The 22,898-nt window shown below is 39.3% G+C and overlaps 1 protein-coding gene across 1 annotated transcript in view; it reads left to right on the forward strand.

Moving 5' to 3' along the window:
* Positions 1–22,898, forward strand: part of FAM117B (family with sequence similarity 117 member B) — a 131,650-nt gene that overhangs the window by 52,218 nt on the left and 56,534 nt on the right. The window contains exon 2 of the mRNA XM_030916810.1: positions 9,091–9,242. Within this exon, the coding sequence (XP_030772670.1) occupies positions 9,091–9,242 (152 nt within the window). The remainder of the gene's footprint in view (positions 1–9,090; positions 9,243–22,898) is intronic.

Below are 22,898 nucleotides of genomic sequence, written 5' to 3' on the forward strand. Positions count from 1 at the left end.
CATGCACTAATGGAGTCTGAGAAGTCCCATTATCTGCAGTAGGCAAGCTAGAGACCCAGGGGAGCCAGCAGTATAGTTCTAGATTAAGTCGAAAGACCTGAGAGCCAGAAGGAGTTGACATAATTCCCACCACATATAATCTACAATGGAGTACTCCTCAGCAATAAAGAGGAATGAACCGTTACATGCAACAACAAGCATGGGTCTCATAGACACTATGCCGAGTGAATGAAGTCAGACACAAAAAAGTATTATGTGATTACATTTGTATGACACCTTTAAAAAATGCAAAACTAACCTTTAATAATAAGAAGTAGGTCAGCATTTACCTGGGTTCAAGAGTGGAGAGAGATTGACTTCAAAGGAGCATGAAAAATTGTTTAGGGCTTATGGCAGTGTTCTAAATCTTGATGGTAGTAGTGATTTAATGGCTTATTTGGCTCTCAAAACTCCAAAAATGGGTGCAGATTTATTTATTTATTTAGAGACAGGATGTTGCCTTATCACCAAGGCTGGAGAGCAGTGACTCAGTCATAGCTCACTATAACCTTGACCTGCTGGGCTCAAGCAATATCCCTGCCTCAGCCTCTCTTGTAGCTGCGACTACAGGTGCGTGCCACCACATCTGGCTTATTTTTACATTTTTTGTAGAGATGGGGGTCTTGCTGTGTTGCGCAGATTTGTTTCAAACTCCTAGCCACAAATGATCCTCCCGTTTCAGCCTCCCCCAGCATTGGGATTACAGGCGTGAGTCACTGTACCCAGCCTGGTACATTGTATTTTATGTAAATGATACCTCATGTTTAACAAAAAATAATTACTGATTGGATTTTTAAGTTTCTAAAACAGTCCTTATCTTTTTGATACTATGCCTATGGGAAATCACTTTGGTTAAATCAGTCATTTTCTTATTAGGATAAATTATTAGGTACTGCTGGGTCTGTATCAATATTTGGTTATGGTATCTGTTAATGTTTGAAAACTTAGTGGAGAAATTAACTGGAAAAGAAACATGGAAATAACTGAAGAAGATGCAAAATTGGAAATAAATTGTGGAAACTCATTTTTAAAAAATTTTCCCTTATAAAGAAGTTGTCATGTAAGTTTATCATTTTAAAAATATAATTTTAAATATCTTTAGTATTCTATGTATTTTCTATTAGTTTTCCTGTTCTTCAGTTTTTGGACATATTTGTGATTTCATGTTAGGAATGTAGTGAATATCTTTGGATTTGAAGCCTTTTTTGGCATTTGATTATTCTTCTGTATGCATACGTAGATGTAGAATCCCTGAATCAAGGAATATGAATTTCAAAAAATATGGATAATAAATTCACATGGCAAATTCCAGGGGTACAATTGGGAAGACAGTGAAATGGCTTCCTTGCGTCTTTGTTGACAAGTTTCCCTTCTTGGAGGCAGCCGCTGTCATCAGAATTTTGCGTTTCCTTTGTGTGTGTGTGTGGCAAGAAGTTTAGATAGTGGATGAAAGACAAATTTTATAAGAATTTAATTATATTATACATACTCTTTAAAATCAACTACAATTATTTTTACTTGAATGTCACAAAAGAAAAGGAAACAATAATGAAACGGATAGAACCTCTTTGAATTTAAATCTTTGCCAGAAGAAAAGATCTCTAAAATTAAGAAAAGAAAGGTTTGGAGTAATATTTTTGAAATCTTGTTAATGTATGAAAGAAATATAAATTACCAGTAAAAGTATGACTGTTTTAGAACTCAGTTATTGAAATACAAATGAAATGATATTTTTATCTTTTTTAGACTGGTGAAAATTGATAAAATACACTTGCGAATGTGGGAAAATGGGTACCCTTGTGATGTTACAGGTTTTTGCAAAATTTTTCAGTAGAAGGCAATTTGGCAGTACTTCCAATTTTAATCTGTTACCTTGAATATAGTAATTTGATATCTAGAAACTTTTCACAAAGAGATCTTGAAACAAGTCTAAAAGGATACCTATCTGCTGTGAAAGTGTCTATTAATAGAAGATTAAGTTATGGTGAATCTGCCAAATAGGATAATGTACAAGTATTAGAAACAGTGATGTGTTGTAGATTTTAATTTATTGCCATGGAAATAGGTTCTCGACATACCCTTTGTATTTCTCTCAACAATAAGTAATGGAATGCACAATGGGACCTCATTTATATAAAGTCGTATGTATGTACAAGGGTAGACAGATTTCTGGAAATAAATACTCATTAAAGTGGTTATCTGACTAGGCACAGTGGCTCACACCTGTAATCCCAGCACTTTGGGAGCCTGAGGCAGGTGGATCGCTTGAGCTCAGGAGTTGGAGACCAGCCTGGGCAACATGGCAAAACCCCATCTCTATCTAATATACCAAAAATTACCCAGGCGTAATGTTGTATGCCTGGAGTCCCAGCTACTTGGGAAGCTGAAGTGGGAGGATCGCTTGAGCCTGGGAGGCTTGAGATTGCAGTGAGCCGAGATCATGCCACTGCACTCTAGCCTGGGTGACAGAGCAACACCCTGTCTAAAAAAACAAAAGCAGTTAGCTCTGGATGGTGGACTACTGGAATTTTTAACACTCTTAGGTTTCTTTATGCTGAATATCATTTGTATACTTGAAAAGTTGTCTCTCCTTTCGGAACAAATAAGTATGTCTAATTTATTTGTTTGCTGTTTCTGTGGATAATGGGAGGTACAGCCTTTAAGACAGTACCTGAGGCCAGGCACAGTGACTCACACCTGTAATCCCAGCACTTTGGGAGCCTGAGACCAGTGGATTGCTTGAGCTCAGGAGTTTGAGACCAGCTTGGGCAAAATAGTGAAACCTCATCCCTACAAAAAATACAAAAATTAGCTGGGCGTAGTGGTGCGTGCCTGTGGTCTCAGCTACTCTGGAGGCTGAGGTGGGAGGATCTCTTGAGCCCAGGCTGGCGAGGCTGCTGTGAGTCCTGATCCCGCCACTGCAATTCAGCCTGCGTGACAGAGTGAGACCCTGTCTCCAAGGAAAAAAAAAAAAGTACCCAATCAAGTTCTAAAAATATTTACATCTAACACTAGTATATCAAGGTCTGTAGAACCTTTGTAATGGAATACCTAAGGGCCATGGTTTGGGATGCTCCACTAGTGCAAATGAAGTTACCCAGGAACCAGTTGAACAAGTACTCATAGTTGGGGAACTCTGAACTCCAGAGCCCAAGGTGTTGACTGAAATTTTCAGTGCTACCCTCTGCTATATGTAGTTAATCTCTCTGAAGACTCAATTTTTAAAGAACCAGTCAAGTGTCAAATTCGAGCCGTAGTTTTTATTTGAATTAACCAAAAAGCATGTGAATTTATTTCATACACTTGTCGTTGTTGATAAATGATAGTAACATCAGAAGTCATTCTTTTCTCTGCATCTCAAGTCTTCTTCATTTAGGAAATTAACAAAGAAAATTAATTTTTTCATTGGCCATTTACCACAATTGCCTGTATGTCACGGTTTGCCTTAATCACTGGGATGGGGGGTGGGAAATAAAATTCCTGCGCTGCAGAGTCATGCTCTGTACCAGAACACAGGAACAGTCAGGAACCTTTCCAGTGAACTATGGGTTTGGGTGGCTGTTTGAGGAAGATTTTCCAGAGGAAGTTACATCTGAACTTAATTTTGAAAGGTTAAGCATGAATTAGTCACACCAAATAAAGGGATATAAGGGTAGAAACAAGCACCTGGAGGCATGTAAGGGCACAGTACATACTGGGAACTGCAAGTCCATGGTCTTAGTGTAGGGATCGAGGCAGTGCAGGCCAAAAAGTGAGGCTTTAGAGGCTGGATCATGAAGAGTCTTGTTAGTTGTCAGTCTCTTCCTGTGGATTTCCTTATAAATACAGCCTTTGTTCACTTAGTCTGGGAACTTTTGAGTCATCTTTGCTTCTTCAGGTTTTCCTCCCATAACCTCCTTAATAATTAGGCACCAAATCCTGTCAGTTTTGGGAACTTGGATTGAAATGGAAAAATGACAAGGTGGATGTAGACTGTGTTCTTTATTACAGGCTGTGACTTACTCTTTTTAATTTCTAGGGCTTAGTGCTGACTCACAGCCCCTTAGTGTCTGAATGAATGGATTAAAGGAAGGGAGTTCCAAAGATAAAATGTTCAGTATTTTTATACATATAACTCACCTGTTCTCCAGTTCATTATCAAAATAATAATAATCTGGTCGGGCGCGGTGGCTCACGTCTGTAATCCCAGCGCTTTGGGAGGCCGAGGTGGGCGGATCACCTGAGGTCAGGAGTTGGAGACCAGCCTGGCCAACATGGAGAAACCTTGTCTCTACTAAAAGTATAAAAATGAGCGGGGTGTTTTGGTGATGCATGCCTGTAATCCCAGCTGCTTGGGAGGCTGAAGCAGGAGAATCGCTTGAACTTGGGAGGTGGAGGTTGCGGTGAGCCGAGATCATGCCCCTGCACTCCAGCCTGGGTGACAGAGCGAGATTCTTCCCCCCCAAAAAAGAAATAATAATAATCCAATAATTTTAATAATCTTTGGAGGACTGGTTGAAAAGTTAACCCTTAGATTTTTAATTAAAAAAAAATGAAATCAGACCCATTAGTAAGGTCTGTTGAATTAACATACTGGTAGGCAACTGAAGCAACAATGGTCATAGTTAGGGAAGAAAAGTGCCGGACAGCTTTTAGCCATTTGATATAATGAATAGATACCAGTTGACATTGTGTGTGTGTGTGTGTGTGTGCCTTCCCACCCTGCCAGCTGAGACTAGTTTTCTTGAGACTATCCCAAAAGGGATTTTTTTTTTTAAGTTAGAGGAAAAATTGTGAACATGTATATTTATTGCGTTTCACTTGTCACAGTTAATAATGTGGGTACATATTTTCCTGAAAATGAATATATACTGCATTTGTTTTCTGAAAATGTACTACAAAAGGAAAACTGAACATGGAGAGATAGGTAGCATTTATAACAATTAGGTATTAGTGAAATAACTGTGCCATTTTGAAAGCAAATTATGTGTCTCAGACGTATTTGTGAAGCAGCTCTTAGGATTTTCAGCAACAACACAGTTGCTGTAACTATTGTATTAGTGGAATTGAATCTTATGCGGGTCACATAACCACCTGAACTTTTGTACTTGTAGCTATGCAAGACCCTTACCAAGATAATAATGTAATATAGAGAGGTGTCAAGAGGTGTTTTCATACATATATTTGCCATCTTACAGAATAGAATAACACTGTAATATAATATTATGAATATATTTTAAAAATATTTGTAAAGCCCCTATGAAAGTTAAGCATCAATGAGCTAAGCTCATCCCCTTCCCCTGCCAAAAGATAAAATATATGAGGGTGTTGTAGCACAGAAACCAAGACATAAAGATGCAGTAGAAACCAGGGGTCAGCAAACTTTTTCTGTAATGTACCATGTAGTAAAAATTTTAGACTTTACAGGTCAAGAGGTAAAATCAAAGATACTATGTAGGCACTAATATAATAAGAGAGCACACACTTTTTCACAAATTTTTAAAGGACAAAATTTCAAAATATAATAATTGAATGCATTTTTTTGTAATACAGCGCTAATGAGAAGAGGGAATTCTTTTTAAAGGGATAACATTTCACTTAATTCTAGTTAAAAGTTAGTGTTCCGTATCATCAAATCAATTGCAAATGTTCATCGGCTAATGCTGATCTATATGAAATTTTACATATCATCTTTGAATTTGACTTTTCACCCAGACAAGAGATACACATGGCATAACTTTGTCATTATGATTTGTAGTGCTGAGCAGCAGTGTGAAGCAACGAGAGGGCCATATAAGGTCTTTGCTGTGTGTGCTTAATGCTGCTTTTTTTTTTTTTTTTTTTTTTTTAGCACAAAAGCAGCCATAGACAACCTGTAAATGAATGATCATATTTGTGTTCCAATAAAACTTTACTTATGGACACTAAAGTTTGAATTTGATTTAACTTTTATGTATTACAAAATATTTTAATTTTTTCCCCCAACCATTAAAAAATGTACAATCCTGTTTTAGATTGCTAGCCATACAAAAAAACAGATGCAAGACAGATTTGGCCTCTAGGCTGTAGTTTTCCCAACCGCAGATATAAACCATAAAAATTCCCCAAATCTAATATAGGTATTTTTGTATTTTTAAGCATTTTACGATTTCAGAAATTAATAACTTGTTTTAAAAGTGTTTCTATTGTTTTAATACCTTTTCTCTGACAGTATATTCCATATAAAAATTCAAACATCATAGAAATGCCTAAATTAGAAATTAAAACACTAATTCTGTCCCCCAAAAGGTTAGGTGCATACTTTTTCCAGGTTTAAAAAATAAATGTACTAACACTGGCCGGGTGTGGTGCCTCATGCCAGTGATCCCAGCACTTTGGGAGGCCAAGGGGGGCAAGTCACTTGAGATCAGGAGTTCGAGACCAGCCTGGCCAACATGGTGAAACCCCGTCTCTACTAAAAATACAAACGTTAGCTGGGCATGGTGGCGGGTGCGTGTAGTCCTAGCTACTTGGAAGACTGACACAGGAGAATCACCTGAACCTGGGAGGTGGAGGTTGCAGTGAGCCTAGATCACCACGCTGTACTCCAGCCTGGGTGAGACAGAGCGAGACTCTATGTCAAAACAAAACAAAAAATTAACACTTTTATGCATATCTAATTACTTTTTAAAACAAAATATGAGATCATACCTTTTATAAATGGTGAGGGCTTGCTTTTTTCACTGACTTTATCATGAATGACTCTTTAGACCAGGACCTGTGTATCTATGTGCTTATTCTATGAATGGCCTATCATATTACATATTACATATCACATACGACTCTGCCGTAATGTATCCAATCATCCTCTCATTTTGGACATTTTGTTGTTTCTAGTTTTCTGCAATTCATTGTTATGTGCTCTTTTTGTAAATACAATTTTAAACTTGATTATTATTTGAAATAGTTTTTTTAATGCCACTTTGATTTGGGGGCTTAATCTTAAAGGAATGTGCACATTGAATATAGTTTTATTGTGGTCCATTTATTTAGGAGAACACATTTTCCTTTTTTGCTGGCAACTATGGGGTAAGGGTAGTTAGAATTATTCTCACAGAAATTTATACATAGGTTTATTTTCTAATTATTAAATCATGTATGAGGTATTGGTTGGTACTTAAAGTTTATTTTGATGTATCAAAACTTGCCCTGCATTATTGAAGAATTTAAGCTTTTATAAATAAAAAATATTAATTAAATTAGCTATCGTACTATTAACTAGAAATCTGATGTTTACAATGTTTTAATTTTCTGATGTAGTAAAAACTATTTCCTGTACAGTGAAAACAGATGTTATTGCAAAACCCACTTTTTTTTTCTTTTTTTTTTTGAGATAGAGTCTTGCTCTGTTGCCAGGCTGGAGTGCAGTGGTGCGATCTTGGCTCACTGTAGTCTCTGCCTCCCAGGTTCAGGTGATTCTCCTGTCTCAGCCTCCTGAGTAGCTGGGATTACAGGCGTCCGCCACCACGCTTGGCTAATTTTTGTAGTTTTAGTAGAGACGGGGTTTCGCCATGTTGGCTGGGGTGGTCTTGAATTCCTGACCTCAGGTGATCCTCCTGCCTCGGCCTCCCAAAGTGCTGGGATTATAGGCCTGAGCCACCATACCTGGCCAAAACCCACTTTTTTATATGTGTCTTTCCTCACATTACTTATCAATGTGAGGAAACATTAATAAGTAATATTATATTAATATTACATTAATAAGTAATATGCTTTAATGCCACTGTATTATTTTACTATTTTAATTTACATTGGATATCTTGGATTATATTGGCAAATACCCACTTTGTTTGCTCAGAAATGAAACCTACCCCTGTTACAAAGCTGGTGGTTGGTTCTTGGCAGTTGGTTAGGTTTATGCATCCCCTAGGATACTCTCAAAAGCAAGGGATCAATTAGCAAGGTGTTAATTTGTCTTTGTCTTTTGGGCTGGTACTAAGTTATTGTGAAGCAGATGTGTTATTACTCCATCCTCTGTGAAGATTGAGGAATATGATGAGCACTAAGTGCCGGAATTACTTTTAGATGTCATTATCAAATAACATTGTCACTAATTTTTTAGTGACAATATTTAGTGAAAGATTGTCACTGATTTATTTTTATATTTTCCCATGATAATTACCTTCCTGTCTTATTTTCATTATGTCCTTATATTTCCCTGAAATGTATCAAACAAGGGTTTAATTTATAAACAAAAAGAAGAATCCAAGTAAGAATTTGTTGGATATGAGGGATACATTGATTCTATAGAAAATTCCTGGGCCCAATCCATAGAGATTTTGATTTGGTAGGCCTAGGGTGCGTCAACTGTTTTCACTCAGTATAGTTCTCTGGAGAGTCGTGCAAGTTATTGCGTGTATCAGTAGCTTGTTCCTTTTTGTTTCTTTGTATATACAGTAATTCTTCTTTATCCTTTTTTTTTAATGGTTTCAGTTACTTTTAGTCAACCTTGGTCTGAAAAGATTAAGTGGAAAATTTCAAGAAATAAACAATTTATATGTTATAAATTCACACCATTCTGAGTAGGGTGATGAAATGTCTTGCTGTCTCACTTCCCCCACCAGGAACTCGAATCATTCCTTTGTCCAACCTATGCATGTTGTCTATGCTCCCTACCTGCTAGTCACTTTGGAGCCCTCCCAGTCATTGGATTGACTGGCATGGTTTTGTAGTGCTAATGTTCGAGGAATTCTCATTTTACTTAATGGCCCCAAAGCCCAAGAGCAGTGATGCTGGCTTGTTGTTATACTTGTTCTATTTTATTATTAGTTATTGTTGTTAATCTCATGGTGTGCCTAACTTACAAGTTAAACTTTATCATAGGTTTGTATATATAGGAAAAACCAGTGTATATAGAATTGAGTACAATCTGCCGTTTCAGGCATCTTTACTGGGGGTCTTGGAAGTATCCCCTGTGGTTAAAGGGGATAACCATCGTTAAGTTGGAGAACTTTCTACATAGTTTAAAACTTAGTTTCTGCTTTGTTTCTTTCCTAATTTTATTAAAACAAGCATTTTTGTCTTAAATCTAAGGTGACAAAACACGACAGCCTTCTTCAAGCCCCTCCAGTATTATCCGACGCACTTCCTCCCTGGATACTCTTGCTGCACCGTATCTTGCCGGGCACTGGCCTCGTGATAGCCATGGGCAAGCTGCACCTTGCATGAGGGATAAAGCTACACAGGTAAGCTTACTATAGTTCTTATCCTGAAGTGTTTTTCTCTGAAGCTACTTCTTGTAATATTATTTGTTCTGCTTTGAGTAGAACAAACATTAGTGTATATTAGAATTAACTTGAGAAACTTATCAAAAAGAGCAGATTCCAAGCCTGACCTCCAGGTATTCTATTGTAGGTCTTTGTTGGGGCCTGGGAATGTGCATTTTAAATAGCTATCAAAGTAATTCTGATACATACAGATAATTTATGAACATACTTTTTTTCCCACTTATTCTTTATAAGTTGGTTTACAACAGGGGTGTCCAATCTTTTGTCTTCCCTGGGCCACATTGGAAGACGAATTGTATTAGGCCACACATAAAATATACTAACACTAATGAGCTTAAAAACATTGCAAACAATTCATAATGTTTTAAGAAAGTTTACGAATTTGTGTTGGGCTGCATTCAAAACCATCCTGGGCCTCATGAGGCCCATGGGCTGCAGGTTGGACAAGCTTGGTTTATAACATCATATATTTAATATATGGAATTTGGTCTTAAAAATTAGTAACAGCAAAGATTAGTGACCATCTAAGCTTACGTTTTTGTGCCAGAAAAACCTTCATATATTGGGAGATGGGGACTGTGTTACTTTGCTGATCCTACAAATGTAAATATCCTGACAAAGGGACTCTGGAAGCAAAGTTTTATACTTCTAGGTTTGTAAAATTGTTTAATATAAAGGGATCTCAAGAAATCATTCAGGGCCGGGCAGGGTGGCTCACGCCTATAGTCCCAGCACTTTGGGACGCCGAGACGAGTGGATGGCTTTTGAACCCAGGAGTTCAGTATCAGCCTGGGCAACATGGTGGTGAAACCTCATCTCTGCAAAAAATAGAAAAATTAGCCGGGCATGCTGGTGCACACTTGTAGTACCAGCTACTTGGGAGGCTGAGGCAGGAGAATCACTTGAGCCTGGGAGGTCAAGGCTGCAGTGAGCAGTGATCATACCATAGCACACCAGCCTGGGCAATAGAGTGAGAACCTGTCTCAAAAAAAGGAAAAACAAAGAAGAAGAAATCATTCAGATCTACCCCTTAGATTTACAGATGAAGAAGCTGAGGTCTAAGATCATACAGCCAGTTGAAGACTGCATCTTAGTTTGGTGTAGTTTCTTTCATAGTAGTTACCACAATTATAATTAATTAAGTATTTGTCTAGTTATTTATTTATGGTTTCTTACAGTCACTAGACAGTAAGAACCATGAAGATAGGGATTGTGTCTGGCTTGTCTATTGCTGTATTTCTATGCCCAGGACTTAATACTATATGGAGAATAAATTGCCCAAGGAATATTTGCAAAGGAATGAATGAGCAAAACAGTTACAGCTTTATTGCTAGTGAAGAAAGAAAAACATTTAAAGATTTAAAAGATTTTTTATACTGATTGTTGAAAATCAGGTAAGGTACATCTCGATTTAGACTTCAGATTTACGTTACTCCTGGTCTCAGCATTTTTTGAAGAATGTTTTTTGTTTTTTCTCTCTCTCTTTTTTTTTTTCTCTGAGATAGAATCTCACTGTGTTGCCCAGGGTGGAGTGCAGTGGTGCAATCTTGGCTCACTTCAACCTCTGCCTCCTGGGTTCAAGCGGTTCTCATGCCTCAGCCTCCCGAGGAGCTGGACTACAGGCGTGCACCACCACGTCTAACTAATTTTTGTACTTTTAGTAGAGATGGGGTTTCACCATGTTGGCCAGGCTGGTCTCAAACTCCTGTCCTCAAGTGATCTGCATACCTCAGCCTCCCAAAATGCTGGGATTATGGGTGTGAGCCACCACACCTGGCCCGAGATAATGTTTTTTATTTTTATTTTTTGAGATGAAGTCTCTCTTTGTCTGCCAGGCTGGATGGAGTGCAGAGGCACGATCTTGGCTCACTGAAACCTCCACCTCCCGGGTTCCAGCGATTCTCTTGCCTCAGCCTCCTGAGTAGGTGAGAGATTACAGGCACATGCCACTATGCCCGGCTAATTTTTTGTGTTTTGGGTAGAGATGGGGTTTTGCTGTGTTGGCCATGCTGATCTTGAATTCCTGACCTCAAGTGATCTGCTGGCCTCCCAAAGTGCTGGGAGTACAGGCATGAGCCAAGGTGTCTGGCCCTGAGAGAATGTTTATTAAAGAACTAAGTAAACACGCTTTTCTGTGGTGGTTTTGGATTTGTATATTAATTCCCAATATTCCAGGTATTCTTGGTGGGCTCAGTTTATTTTCTGTTCTGATAATCTTGAAATGGAATCCTACTGTTAGGGCAGATGATTGGGATTTGAATTATCTTGGTGTTTATACTTTAGTGCCAGCTACAGAAATGAAAATGTAGACTGTACTCCTTGAAAGTAATGAATCTTTTCTAAAATTGATTTTTTTTTCTTTCTTTTTTTGGGATGGAGTCTCACTCTGTTGCCTAGGTTGGAGTGCAGTGGCCTGATCTCAGCTCACTACAACCTCCATCTCCCAGGTACAAGCAGTTCTCCTGTCTCAGCCTCCCAAGTAGCTGGGACTGCAAGTGCACGCCACCACGCCTGGGTAATTTTTGTATATTTAGTAGAGATGGGGTTTCACCATATTGATCAGGCTGGTCTCGAACTCCTTACCTCAGGTGATCCACCCGCCTTGGCCTCCAAAAGTGCTGGGATTACAGGCATGAGCCACTGCACCCAGCCTAAAATTGACTTTTTTAACCAAAGAGTTCTGTGAAACTCTGCAGTTATTCACAGTCTGTAACTTTGCTGAGCTTAGGGCTTATAGTTTGGAAAATGAATACGGTGTCCACTTGCTTTCTGCTTCATCCACATGTCACATTTAAATTTATAGAAGTTTATTTCCTTGAGCATTGCTACAGCACCCTTTATTTCTGCTGCAGTTTTAGGTTCAGTGGGTTCAGACATTTTGTCATGTTAGTAAAACTATGCTATCATGCAAGCCATTGGGAGCTCCTTGATCTGTGGATGCAGTTCAGTAAGTCTTTTCAGCAAATTGCTGTGACCTAGCAAATGAATTAAAATATAAACCCTATACTCTCTGCCTTTTTATAAACGTCCCCCAAATTGGGAATGTTAAGGGTACACAAATAAAAATAAAATTTAGGTCTGGGTGTGGTGGCTCACGCCTGTAGTCCCAGCACTTTAGGAGGCTGAGGTGGGCGGATCACCTGAGGCCAGGAGTTCGAGACCAGCCTGACCAATATGGTGAAACCCCATCTCTACTAAATATACAAAGATTAGTCAGGCTTGGTGGCAGGCGCCTGTAGTCCCAGCTACTCGGGAGGCTGATACAGGAGAACTGCTTAAACCCGGGAGGTGGAGGTTGCTGTGAGCTGAGATCGTGCCACTGCACTCCAACCTGGGTGACAGAGTGAGACCACATCTCAAAAAGAAAAAAAAAATAGAACATTTATAATTATCATACTGTTAATCTTATTTGTAAAGCTCATGCGTAGAATCTCCTAAAAGATAACTGGGCACTCCAACCTTTCAGTTACATAGTGGGCTCTCATCTTTGGCAAGTGAATTTGACATTAACAAAATTAATCAAAAACTCTCAGATTCCTTATTTGCAAATACTGGGTTTCCCTAAGTGTATGCTAGTTAAATCAACTTTTAAAAATTGTGTTAAAATATGTATAACATAAGGTTTGCTGGTTTGACCATTTAAAAATGCATGTCTATGTCGTTTTACTGCACTTTATTTGGCTTCACAGATACTGTGTTTTTTTTTTTTTTTTTTTTTTTTTTTTAACAAATTGAAGGTTTGTGGCAACTCTGCATTGAGCAAGTCTATCAGGGCCATTTTCCAAAAATGTGCTCACTTTGTGTCTCTGCCCCATTTTGGTAGTTCTTGCAATATTTCAACCATTTTCGTTATTATTGTGTCTGTTATGGTGATCTGTGCTCAGTGATCTTTGATTTTACTGTTAATTGTTTTGAAGTACCATGAACCATGCCCATATAAGACGGGGAACTTAATTGATGAATGTTGTGTGTATTCTGACTGCTGTTCCCCTGAGTCTCTCCCTCTCATTGGGCCTCTTTGTTTTCTCAGACACAATAGTATTGAAATTAGACAAATTAATAACCTTACAATGGCCTCTAAGGGGTCAAGTGAGGTGGAGAGTTGCATGTCTCTATTTCAATCAAAAATTAGACATGATTAAGCTTAGAAAGCAAGACATATCAAAAGTTGAGATAGGCCAAAAGCTAGGCCTCTTGTACCAAACAGCTAGCCAAGTTGTGAATGCAAAGGAAAAGTTTTTGAAGGAAATGAGAAGTATTACTTGAATGAGCATTATGAATGATAAGAAAGTGAAACAAACTTTATTGCCAATATGGAAAAAGTTTTAGTGATCTAGATAGAAGGTCAAACCAGCCACAACATTCCAAAGCCTAATCTAGAGTAAGACCTTACTTAATTCTCTTCAGTTCTTATGAAGGCTAAGATAGGCAAAGATGCTACAGAAGAAAAGTTTAAAGCTAACAGATTGATTCATGAGGTTTAAGGAAAGAATCCATCCTTGTAACATAAAAGTGAAAGGTGAAGCAGCAAGTACTGACACAGAAACTGTAGTAAGTTATCCAGAAGATTCAGCTAAGATTACTGTTCAAGATGACTACATTAAATAAGAGGTTTTTTTTTTTTTTTGGAGATGGGGTCTTGCTCTGTCACCTAGGTTGGAGTGCAGTAATGCAATCATAGCTTGGTACAACCTTAAACTCCTGGGCCCTGGGCTTAATCAGTCCTCCTGTCTCAGGTTCCTTAGTAACTGGGACTGTAGGCACACACTGACATGCTTGGCTATTTTTTTTTTTTTTTTTTTAATGTTTTTGTAGAGACGGGGTCTTGCTGTGTTGACCAGGCTGGTCTTGAACTCCTGGCCTCAAGCTATCCTCTCACCTTGGCCTCCCAAACTGCTGGGATCACAGGTGTGAGCCACTGCGCCCAGCTAGATTTTTAATGACAAAACAGCCTTATCTTGTAAGAAGATGCCATATAGGACTTTCATAGCTAGAGTGAAGTCAATGCCTGACTTTAAGGGACAGGCCATCTGTCTTGTTAGGGGCAAATGCAGCTGGTGACTTTAAGTTGAAGCCAGTACTCATTTACCATTCTGAAAATCATAAGGCCCTTAAGAATTATGCTAAATCTACTCTGCTTTTGCTTGATACATGGAACGACAAAGCCTGGATGCCAGCACATCTTTTTATGGCATGATTAACTGAATATTTTAAGCCCACCATTGAGACCTACTGTTCAGAACAAAAGATTTTTTATTACTTTATTACTGCTCATTGGCAATGCAACTGGTCACCCAAGAGCTCTGATGCAGATACACACAGAAAGGAATGTTGCTCTCATGCCTGCTAACACAACATCCATTTTGCTGCCCATGGATCCAAGAAATAATTTTGACTTTCAAGTCTTATTATTAAGAAAATACATTTGGCCGGGTGCGGTGGCTCAAGCCTGTAATCCCAGCACTTTGGGAGGCCGAGACAGGCGGATCACGAGGTCAGGAGATAGAGACCATCCTGGCTAACATGGTGAAACCCCGTCTCTACTAAAAAAAATACAAAAATCTAGCCGGGCGAGGTGGCGGGCACCTGTAGTCCCAGCTACTGTGGAGGCTGAGGCAGGAGAATGGCGTAAACCCGGGAGGCAGAGCTTGTAGTGAGCTGAGATCCGGCCACTGCACTCCCGCCCGGGTGACAGAGCAAGACTCCGTCTCAAAAAAAAAAAAAAAAAAAAAAAAAAAAGAAAATACATTTAATGAGGCCATAGCTGCCATAGATAGTGATTCCTCTGATGGATCTGGGCAAAGTAAATGGAAAAGCTTTTGGAAAAGATTTGCCATTCTAGGTGCTATTAAGAACATTTGTGATTTGTCGGATTAGGTCAAATATCAACATTATCAGGAGTTTGGAAGAAGTTGATTCCAACCCTCATGGATGACTTTGAGGGTTTCACGACTTTAGTAGAGGAGGTCACTGCAGATGTGGTAGAGATAGCAAGATAGCTAGAATTAGAAGTAGAACCCGAAGATGTGATTGAATTGCTGCAATCTCATAAAACTTAAGACAAATTGCTTCTTATGGATGAGCAAAGAAAGTGGTTTCTTGAGATAGAATCTACTCGTGGTGAAGATGTGGTGAATATTGTTGAAATGACAATGAAGGATTAAGAATATTACATAAACTAACTTAGTTTTTAAAGCAGTAGCAGGTTTTGAGAGGGTTGTCACCAATTCTGAGAGAAATTGTACTATGGTCAATATGCTACCCATGCAGCATTGTGTGCTACAGAAAAATCTTTTGTGAAAGGACCTGAGCCCATTGATGCAGCAAACTTAATTGTTGTCTTATTTTAAGAAATTGCTGCCCGGGCGCGATGGCTCACACCTGTAATCCCAGTACTTTGGGAGGCTGAGGTGGGCAGGTCACGAGGTCAGGAGTTCGAGACCAGCCTGACCAACATAGTGAAACCCCGTCTCTACTAAAAATACAAAATTTAGCAGGGCGTGGTGTGCACTTGTAATCCCAGCTACTCAGGAGGCTGAGGCAGGAGAATCGCTTGAACTGGGTGGCAGAGGTTGCTGTGAGCCAAGATCATGCCATTGCACTCCAGCCTGGGCGACAGAGTGAGACTGTATCTCAAAAATAAAATAAATAAATAAATAAATAAATAAGAAAGAAATTGCTGTAGCCACCCCGGCCTTCAGCAGCCATCACCCTGATCAGTCAGCAGCCGTTAACATCAAGTCAGGACCCTCCACTGTCAAAAAGATTGTGATTCATTGAAGACTCAGATGATCATTAGCATTTTTAAATCAATATTTTAAAATTAAGATATGTATGTTTGTTAAGACATGTTATTGCACAGTTAATACACTATATCATGGTGCAAACTAACTTCTATATGCACTGGAAAACCAAAGAAATTCATGTGACTTGCTTTACTGTGTTACTCCCTTTATTGCAGTGGTCTGGAACTGAACTCCCAATATCTTTTGAGGGATAACTGTATATAATTTAGTGGCATTAATTACATTCACAATGTTGTGCAACCGTTGCTAACTATTTCCAAAACGTTTTCATCACTCCAAAAAGAAACCCTGTAACTCCCTATCCTCCTTTTTTCCTCACTAAATACCACTGGCAGTTAATACTTAACCACTATTGCACTTTCTGTTTCCATGAATTTGCCCATTTCATGTAAGTGGAGTCATACAGTTTGTTCTCCTGTGTCTGACTCATTTCACTTAGCATAATGTTTTTGAGGTTCATTCATGTTGTATCATTTATTGAACTTAATTCCATCCTGTCTTCCTCCTGCCTCCTTCCCTCTGTTGCCTAGGCTGGAGTATAGTGGGATGATCACAGGTCATTACAGCTTCGACCTCCTGGGTTCAAGGGATGCCTCCCCTGCCCAGCCTCCTGATTAGCTAGGACTATAGGCTTGCACCACTATGCCCACCTTGTTTTTTGAGTTTTTAGTAGAGACAGGATCTTTCTATGTTGCCCAGGCTGGTCTAGAACTCCCGGCCCCAAGTGATCCCCACTCCAGCCTCCCAAAGTGTCGGGATTACAGGCAAGAGCCATCACACCTGGCCTTAATCTCTCTTAATGGGTAAATAATATTACATTTATCAATATACCACATTTTGTTTACCTATTAATCTGTTGATGGATATTTGGGGTATTTCTACCTTTTGACTGTTGGGAACAATGCTGCAATGTACATACAGGTATCTGTATGAATCCCTGCTTTTCAGTTCCTTTCGATATATACCTGAGAGTGGAATTGCTAGGTCACATGATAATTCGATGTTTAGTTTTTAGAGGAACTGCCAAACTGTTTTTCACAGCAGCTGTATCATTTTCCATCCCCATGCATGAAGGTATATAATTCTAGTTTCTCTATATTTTCACTAACACTTGTTTTAAAAATTATAGTCATCCTAGTAGGTGTGTTGTATCTAATTGTTAGGATTTGTTTTCCCATATAACTAATGGTGCTGAGTATCTTTTCATGTGCTTACTGGCCATTTGTCTATCTCCTTTAGAGTTCAGACACTTTCTTAACATCTCTGTGCCTCTGTTTCCTTTTTGTAAAAATGAGAGAACTATAGTACCAATTTTTTGAGGTTACTTTGAAGATTAAATAAAGAAAACATGGCCGGGCGCGGTGGCTCAAGCCTGTAATCCCAGCACGTTGGGAGGCTGAGACGGGCAGATTATGAGGTCAGGAGATCGAGACCATCCTGGCTAATACAGTGAAACCCCGTCTCTACTAAAAAAAAAAAATACAAAAAACTAGCTGGGTGAGGTGGCGGACGCCTGTAGTCCCAGCTACTCGGGAGGCTGAGGCAGGAGAATGGTATAAACCTGGGAGGCGGAGTTTGCAGTGAACTGAGATCCGGCCACTGCATTCCAGCCTGGGCAACAGAGCGAGACTCCGCCTCAAAAAAAAAAAAAAAAAAAAAACAAAATAAAGAAAGAAAACATATAAAACTCTTAGAACAGTATCTGGCACCTAGTAAACATTCAATAAATGTTCTCTGTTAAATTAAAAATTAAAGTGATTATCTTGAATTATTGTCGGATTTGAACAAGAATGGAATGTAGGTTTTATCCCCTAAGGAATTTGATCTATTGCTTTTGCCTTCCTAGAGCATCCTGTTGAAAAGATTCAGGATAAATATTGCTGAGACTGATAAGTGATTTCTGCCTTTAGCGAGGGGCTTGGGGCACTTTTATCAGTTATTTGCCAGTCTAGGCAGTGCTGCTGCAAAGAATATGTTGGAAATACTTTATCTTAGGTTGTAGGTGGGTGCTTTCAGAAAGCTGATGTAGACTTTTTTCAAATTTTATCATGTCACTACTCTAAGCCCTGGTTTCTTGATTTTTTTTTTTTTTTTTTGGAGACAGAGTCTCGCCCAGGCTAGAGTGCAGTGGCACAATCTCGGCTCACTGTAACCTTTGCCTCCCAGGTTCAAGCAATTCTCCTGACTCAGCCTCCTGAGTAGCTGGGATTATAGGTGCCCACCACCATGCCCGGCTAAATGTATTTATTTATTTTTTGTATTTTTAGTGGAGATGGGTTTCACCATATTGGCCAGGCTGGTCTTGAACTCCTGACCTCAGGTGATCCGCCCACCTCAGCCTCCCAAAGTGCTGGTATTACAAGTGTGAGCCAGTGTGCCCGGCCTGATTTTGAAATAATTATGTATTACTCTCAGCCCTTTCCAGCTCCTAGGGGAAGATTGGAAATGGGAGAAGGAGATTCTGGAAAATACAGAGAAAGAGAAATGCAGCATTTAAAAAGTTAACAAGGCCAGGCGCAGTGACTCACACCTGTAATCCCAGCACTTTGAGAGGCTGAGGCAGGCGGATCACCTGAGGTCAGGAGTTCAAGACCAGCCTGACCAACATGGAGAAACCGCATCTTTACTAAATTAACCAGGTGTGGCAACCCATGCCTGTAATCCCAGCTACTTGGGAGGCTGAGGCGGGAGAATAGTTTGTACCCGGGAGGTGGAGGTTGTGGTGAGCTGAGATTGCACCATTGCACTCCAGCCTGGACAATAAGAGCAAAACTTCGTCTCAAAAGAAAAAAAAAAAGTTAAGAACATGGAACAAGTTTTGAAAGATGTTAATCTCTCCTCCTGTTCCATATCCCACCTCATCATTTACTTTGGTCATGAGAATGAGTGAATAAGGTTTTACTGTACATGATTATTTATCATCATAATTACTTGACACAAAGGTTTTCTTTTTCTTTTTTTCTTTTTTCCTGTCTCTTTGGCAGTCATTCTTTATTCTGTGTATGTTCAAATACCCTGAGAGCCTTCTAGCTTAGTGCTCCAGCATGTCAATGGGCCTAATTGCCTATAAGACTGATTTGCCATTTTTTCTGCTTTAGAGTTTGTACAGAGCTACAATGTCACCAACCTCTGCCCCCACACTGCCTCTATGTTCTTTTAAAGATTCTTGTCTGATTCTTTGCAAGTTCGCCTTCCAAAAACGTTAGATTAATTTATATTTCCAGCATTAGCTACCCATGTGGCAGTTCTGTTAATTTGGTTTAAACTACCTGATTTTCAGAGTGCCTTTTGTATTTGCTGACTATACCAATTTAGGGAGAGAAACTGTAATGTGTATGCGTGCTGGCATTATTTGGGATTCCTTCGACTCAGAAGGTATTTTCTTTCCAACTTTCTTAACCTAGGCTTATTTACCTTATAGGTGATTTATCTGAGTATTTAACTTTCTGTGACCTGGGTGATTGATGTCTGGTTTTCTTTCCTATTTCTTTCTTATTTTAAATTTTCTTTTAGAGACAAAGTCTCACTGTGTTTCCCAGGCTAGAGTGTAGTGGCTCTTCACAGGTATAGTCACCATGCGCTACAGCCTCAAACTCCTTGGCTCAAAGGATCCTCCTGCGTCAGCCTCCCGAGTAGTTGGGACTACAGTCGCATGCCCCCACGCATCTTTCTCTTTCCTGTTTCTTTGGTTTGGTTTCTTTGTGGCATTAACCAGTCATCTTTTGCTTTTAAAAGTCTTACTTTATTTTTTCCTAGACCCTTTGTGTTTCTGAGGCTATTTTTTTTAAACCCTCAAAGGTTGATTTTGATTAATATTTTATGAAAGTGTTTGTTTTTTCTAAAAGGACCTTGGCTTCAGAATATTTTATGAAAGTATTTTATTTTTACAATTTATAGGTTGGCATTTGCTATTTATGGAAAAATTCTGAGTTTTCCAATTTATGGAAAAGATCTGAATTCAGAAACTTTGTAAGATGTCCTGTGATTAAAACAATAAAAGTTGAATATTTAGTAAACTAGAGATAATTGTTGAATTACTGAAGATAGCTGTGTATAAATCTACAAACTTGTTTACAGGTTTTCTTTGAATTGAAAGAATAGTCTGTAATTTAGAGTAAAAATATCACTATTTTACATGTTTGGTAGATCTAAGCAATACTAAGAAGTATATTTTAATGTTATGAAAATGAAGAGGTAAAATTACTTTTTGAGTAACATTAGCTGTTTTGAATAAAACCTTGGTCTACTGGTTGAAATTAGAATGTAACAGGAGTAGAAAGTGTAACATTAGGAGTAAAAGAAATGTTACAGTCTTTTTTGGGGGGCCTAAATTAAGTAACTTCAGTGTAGGTTCTGTTGTTGCCTGTCAGTAGCTTTGCCTTCCTTGGGGTAAGCCTAGGAGTCTGAGAATTTTAATTTCCAAATCTTTACTACTTGGAGTGGTGTTCCTATCCTTTCTTATTTCACATGTTAGATCAAATTTCTTTAGGCCAGTGACACCATACATTGTTTTTTTGTTGTTTTCATTTATTTATTTATTTATTTTTTAAGGTCTTGCTTGTCACCAGCTGGGTGGTTCACTGCAGTCCTGACCTATCATGATTAAGCAATCCTCCCTCCTCAGCCTCCCAAGTAGCTAAGACTACAAGTGCATGCCACCACACCTGGCTAATTTTAAAATTTTTTTGGAGAGATGGGTGTCTTACTGTGTTGCCCAGGCTGGTCTTGAACTCCTGGACTCAAGCCATCCTCCTGCCTCAGCCTCCCAAAGTGTTGGGATTACAGGTGTGGTCCACTGGGCCTGGCCCATTAAATAGGCTGGGCACATCTAGCAGATGAAGGGTTGTATTTTGGAATTCTTTAATACAAATAGTTTCATGGCCAGGCATGATGGCTCATGCCTGTAATCCCAGCACTTTGGGAGGCCACAGCGGGTAGATCACTTGAGCGCAGGAGTTCAAGACCAGTCTGGCCAACATGGTGAAACCCCATCTCTACCAAAAATACAAAAAATTAGCCAGGCATGGTGGTGTGTGCGCTTGCAATCTCAGCTACTCAGGAGACTGAGGCTCAGGAATCGCTTGAACCTGGGAGGTGGAGGTCGCAGAGAGCTGAGATCATGCCACCGCACTCCAGCCTGGGTGACAGAGTGAGACTCTTGTCTCAAAAGTCAATCCATCAATCAATAAAACAAATAGTTTCATGATTGTGTAACAATATTTTTTTTTTTGAGGCCGAGTCTTGCTCTGTTGCCCAGGCTGGAGTGCAATGGTGCGATCTTGGCTCACTGCAGCCTCCGCCTCCCAGGTTCAAGCAATCTCCTGCCTCAGTCCCCCGAGTAGCTGAGATTACACAAGCGTGCCAGTATGCCCAGCTAATTTTTTGCATTTTTGGTAGAGATGGGGTTTCACCATGTTGGCCAGGCTGGTCTCGAACTCCTGACCTCAGGTGATCTGCCTGTTTTGGCCCCCCAAAGTGCTGGTATTACAGGCATAAGCCACCACATGCAGCCTAATTATTTATTTTATTGTCAGAAGGGATCTACTGTCAACAAAATTTTACGTGTACAATATAGTATAAATACAACAGGTATGATAATTACACAACAGATCTCTAGAACTTACTCATTTTGCTTAACTGAAATTTTATGTCCATCGGTTAGTAACTCTCTTACTCCATCCCCGCAGTCCCTGGCAATCACCATTCCATTTCTGATTCTATGATTTGACTATTTTAGATTCCTCATATAAGTTGAATCATGCAGTATTTGTCTTTTTGTGACTGACTTATTTCATTTAGTAGGATGTCCTCAAGAAATACTGCAGAATTTCTTTCTTTTTTTAAGACTGAATGCTTGGATAATATTCCATTGTATGTATATGCTGCAGTTTCTTTATCCATTCATCTGCCAGTGGATATTTACGTTGTTTCTATACCTTTGCTATTGTGAATAGTGCTGCAGTGAACATGTGAGTGCAGATACCTCTTTGAAATACTGATTTCAGTTCTTTTTTGGAATTGCTAGAGCATGTGGTTTTTCCATTTTTAATTATTTGTTTCGTTTTTAGAGACTGAGTCTTGATCTGTTGCGCAGGCCAAAATACTGTGGCATGATCATAGCTCACTGCAGCCTCGAACTCCTGAGCTCAAGTGATCCTCCTGCCTCAGCCTCCCAAATAGCTGGACTCTAGTCATGTGCCCCCACACCTGAAAAATTTAAAAAAAAATTTTAGAGACAGAGTGTCACTTTGTTGCCCAGGCTGATCTTGAACTCTTGGCCTCAAGCAGTCCTCCCATCTCAGCCTCTCCTGAGTCACTGAGATTGTTGGTATGAGCTGCTAGGCCTGGCCAATTATTAATTTTTTGAGTGACCTTTATACTGTTTTCCATAGAAGCTCTACTGTTTGTCATTCCCAACAACGGTGTACAGGGGTTCCACTTTCTCTACATCCTTACCAACACTTGTCTTTTTGATAATAGCCATCCTGACAGGTGCAAGATGATATTTCATTGTAGTTCTGATTTATCTTTCCCCAATTAGTAATGTTGAGCATTTTCTTATATACCTCTTGGTCATTTGCGTGTCTTCTTTGGAGAAATATCTATTCAAGTCCTTAGCCCATTTTTTAAATTTTTTTTTCTTCAGAGTTTTGCTCTTGTTGCCCAGGCTGGAGTACAATGGAGCGATCTCAGTTCACTGCAACCTCCGCCTCCTGGGTTCAAGCGATTCTTCTGTCTCAGTTTCCCGAGTAGCTGGGATTACAGATGCCCACCATCACACCTGACTAATTTTTGTATTTTTAGTAGA

This window comes from Rhinopithecus roxellana, chromosome 14 (genome assembly GCF_007565055.1).
Source record: "Rhinopithecus roxellana isolate Shanxi Qingling chromosome 14, ASM756505v1, whole genome shotgun sequence".
Lineage (NCBI taxonomy): Eukaryota > Metazoa > Chordata > Mammalia > Primates > Cercopithecidae > Rhinopithecus > Rhinopithecus roxellana.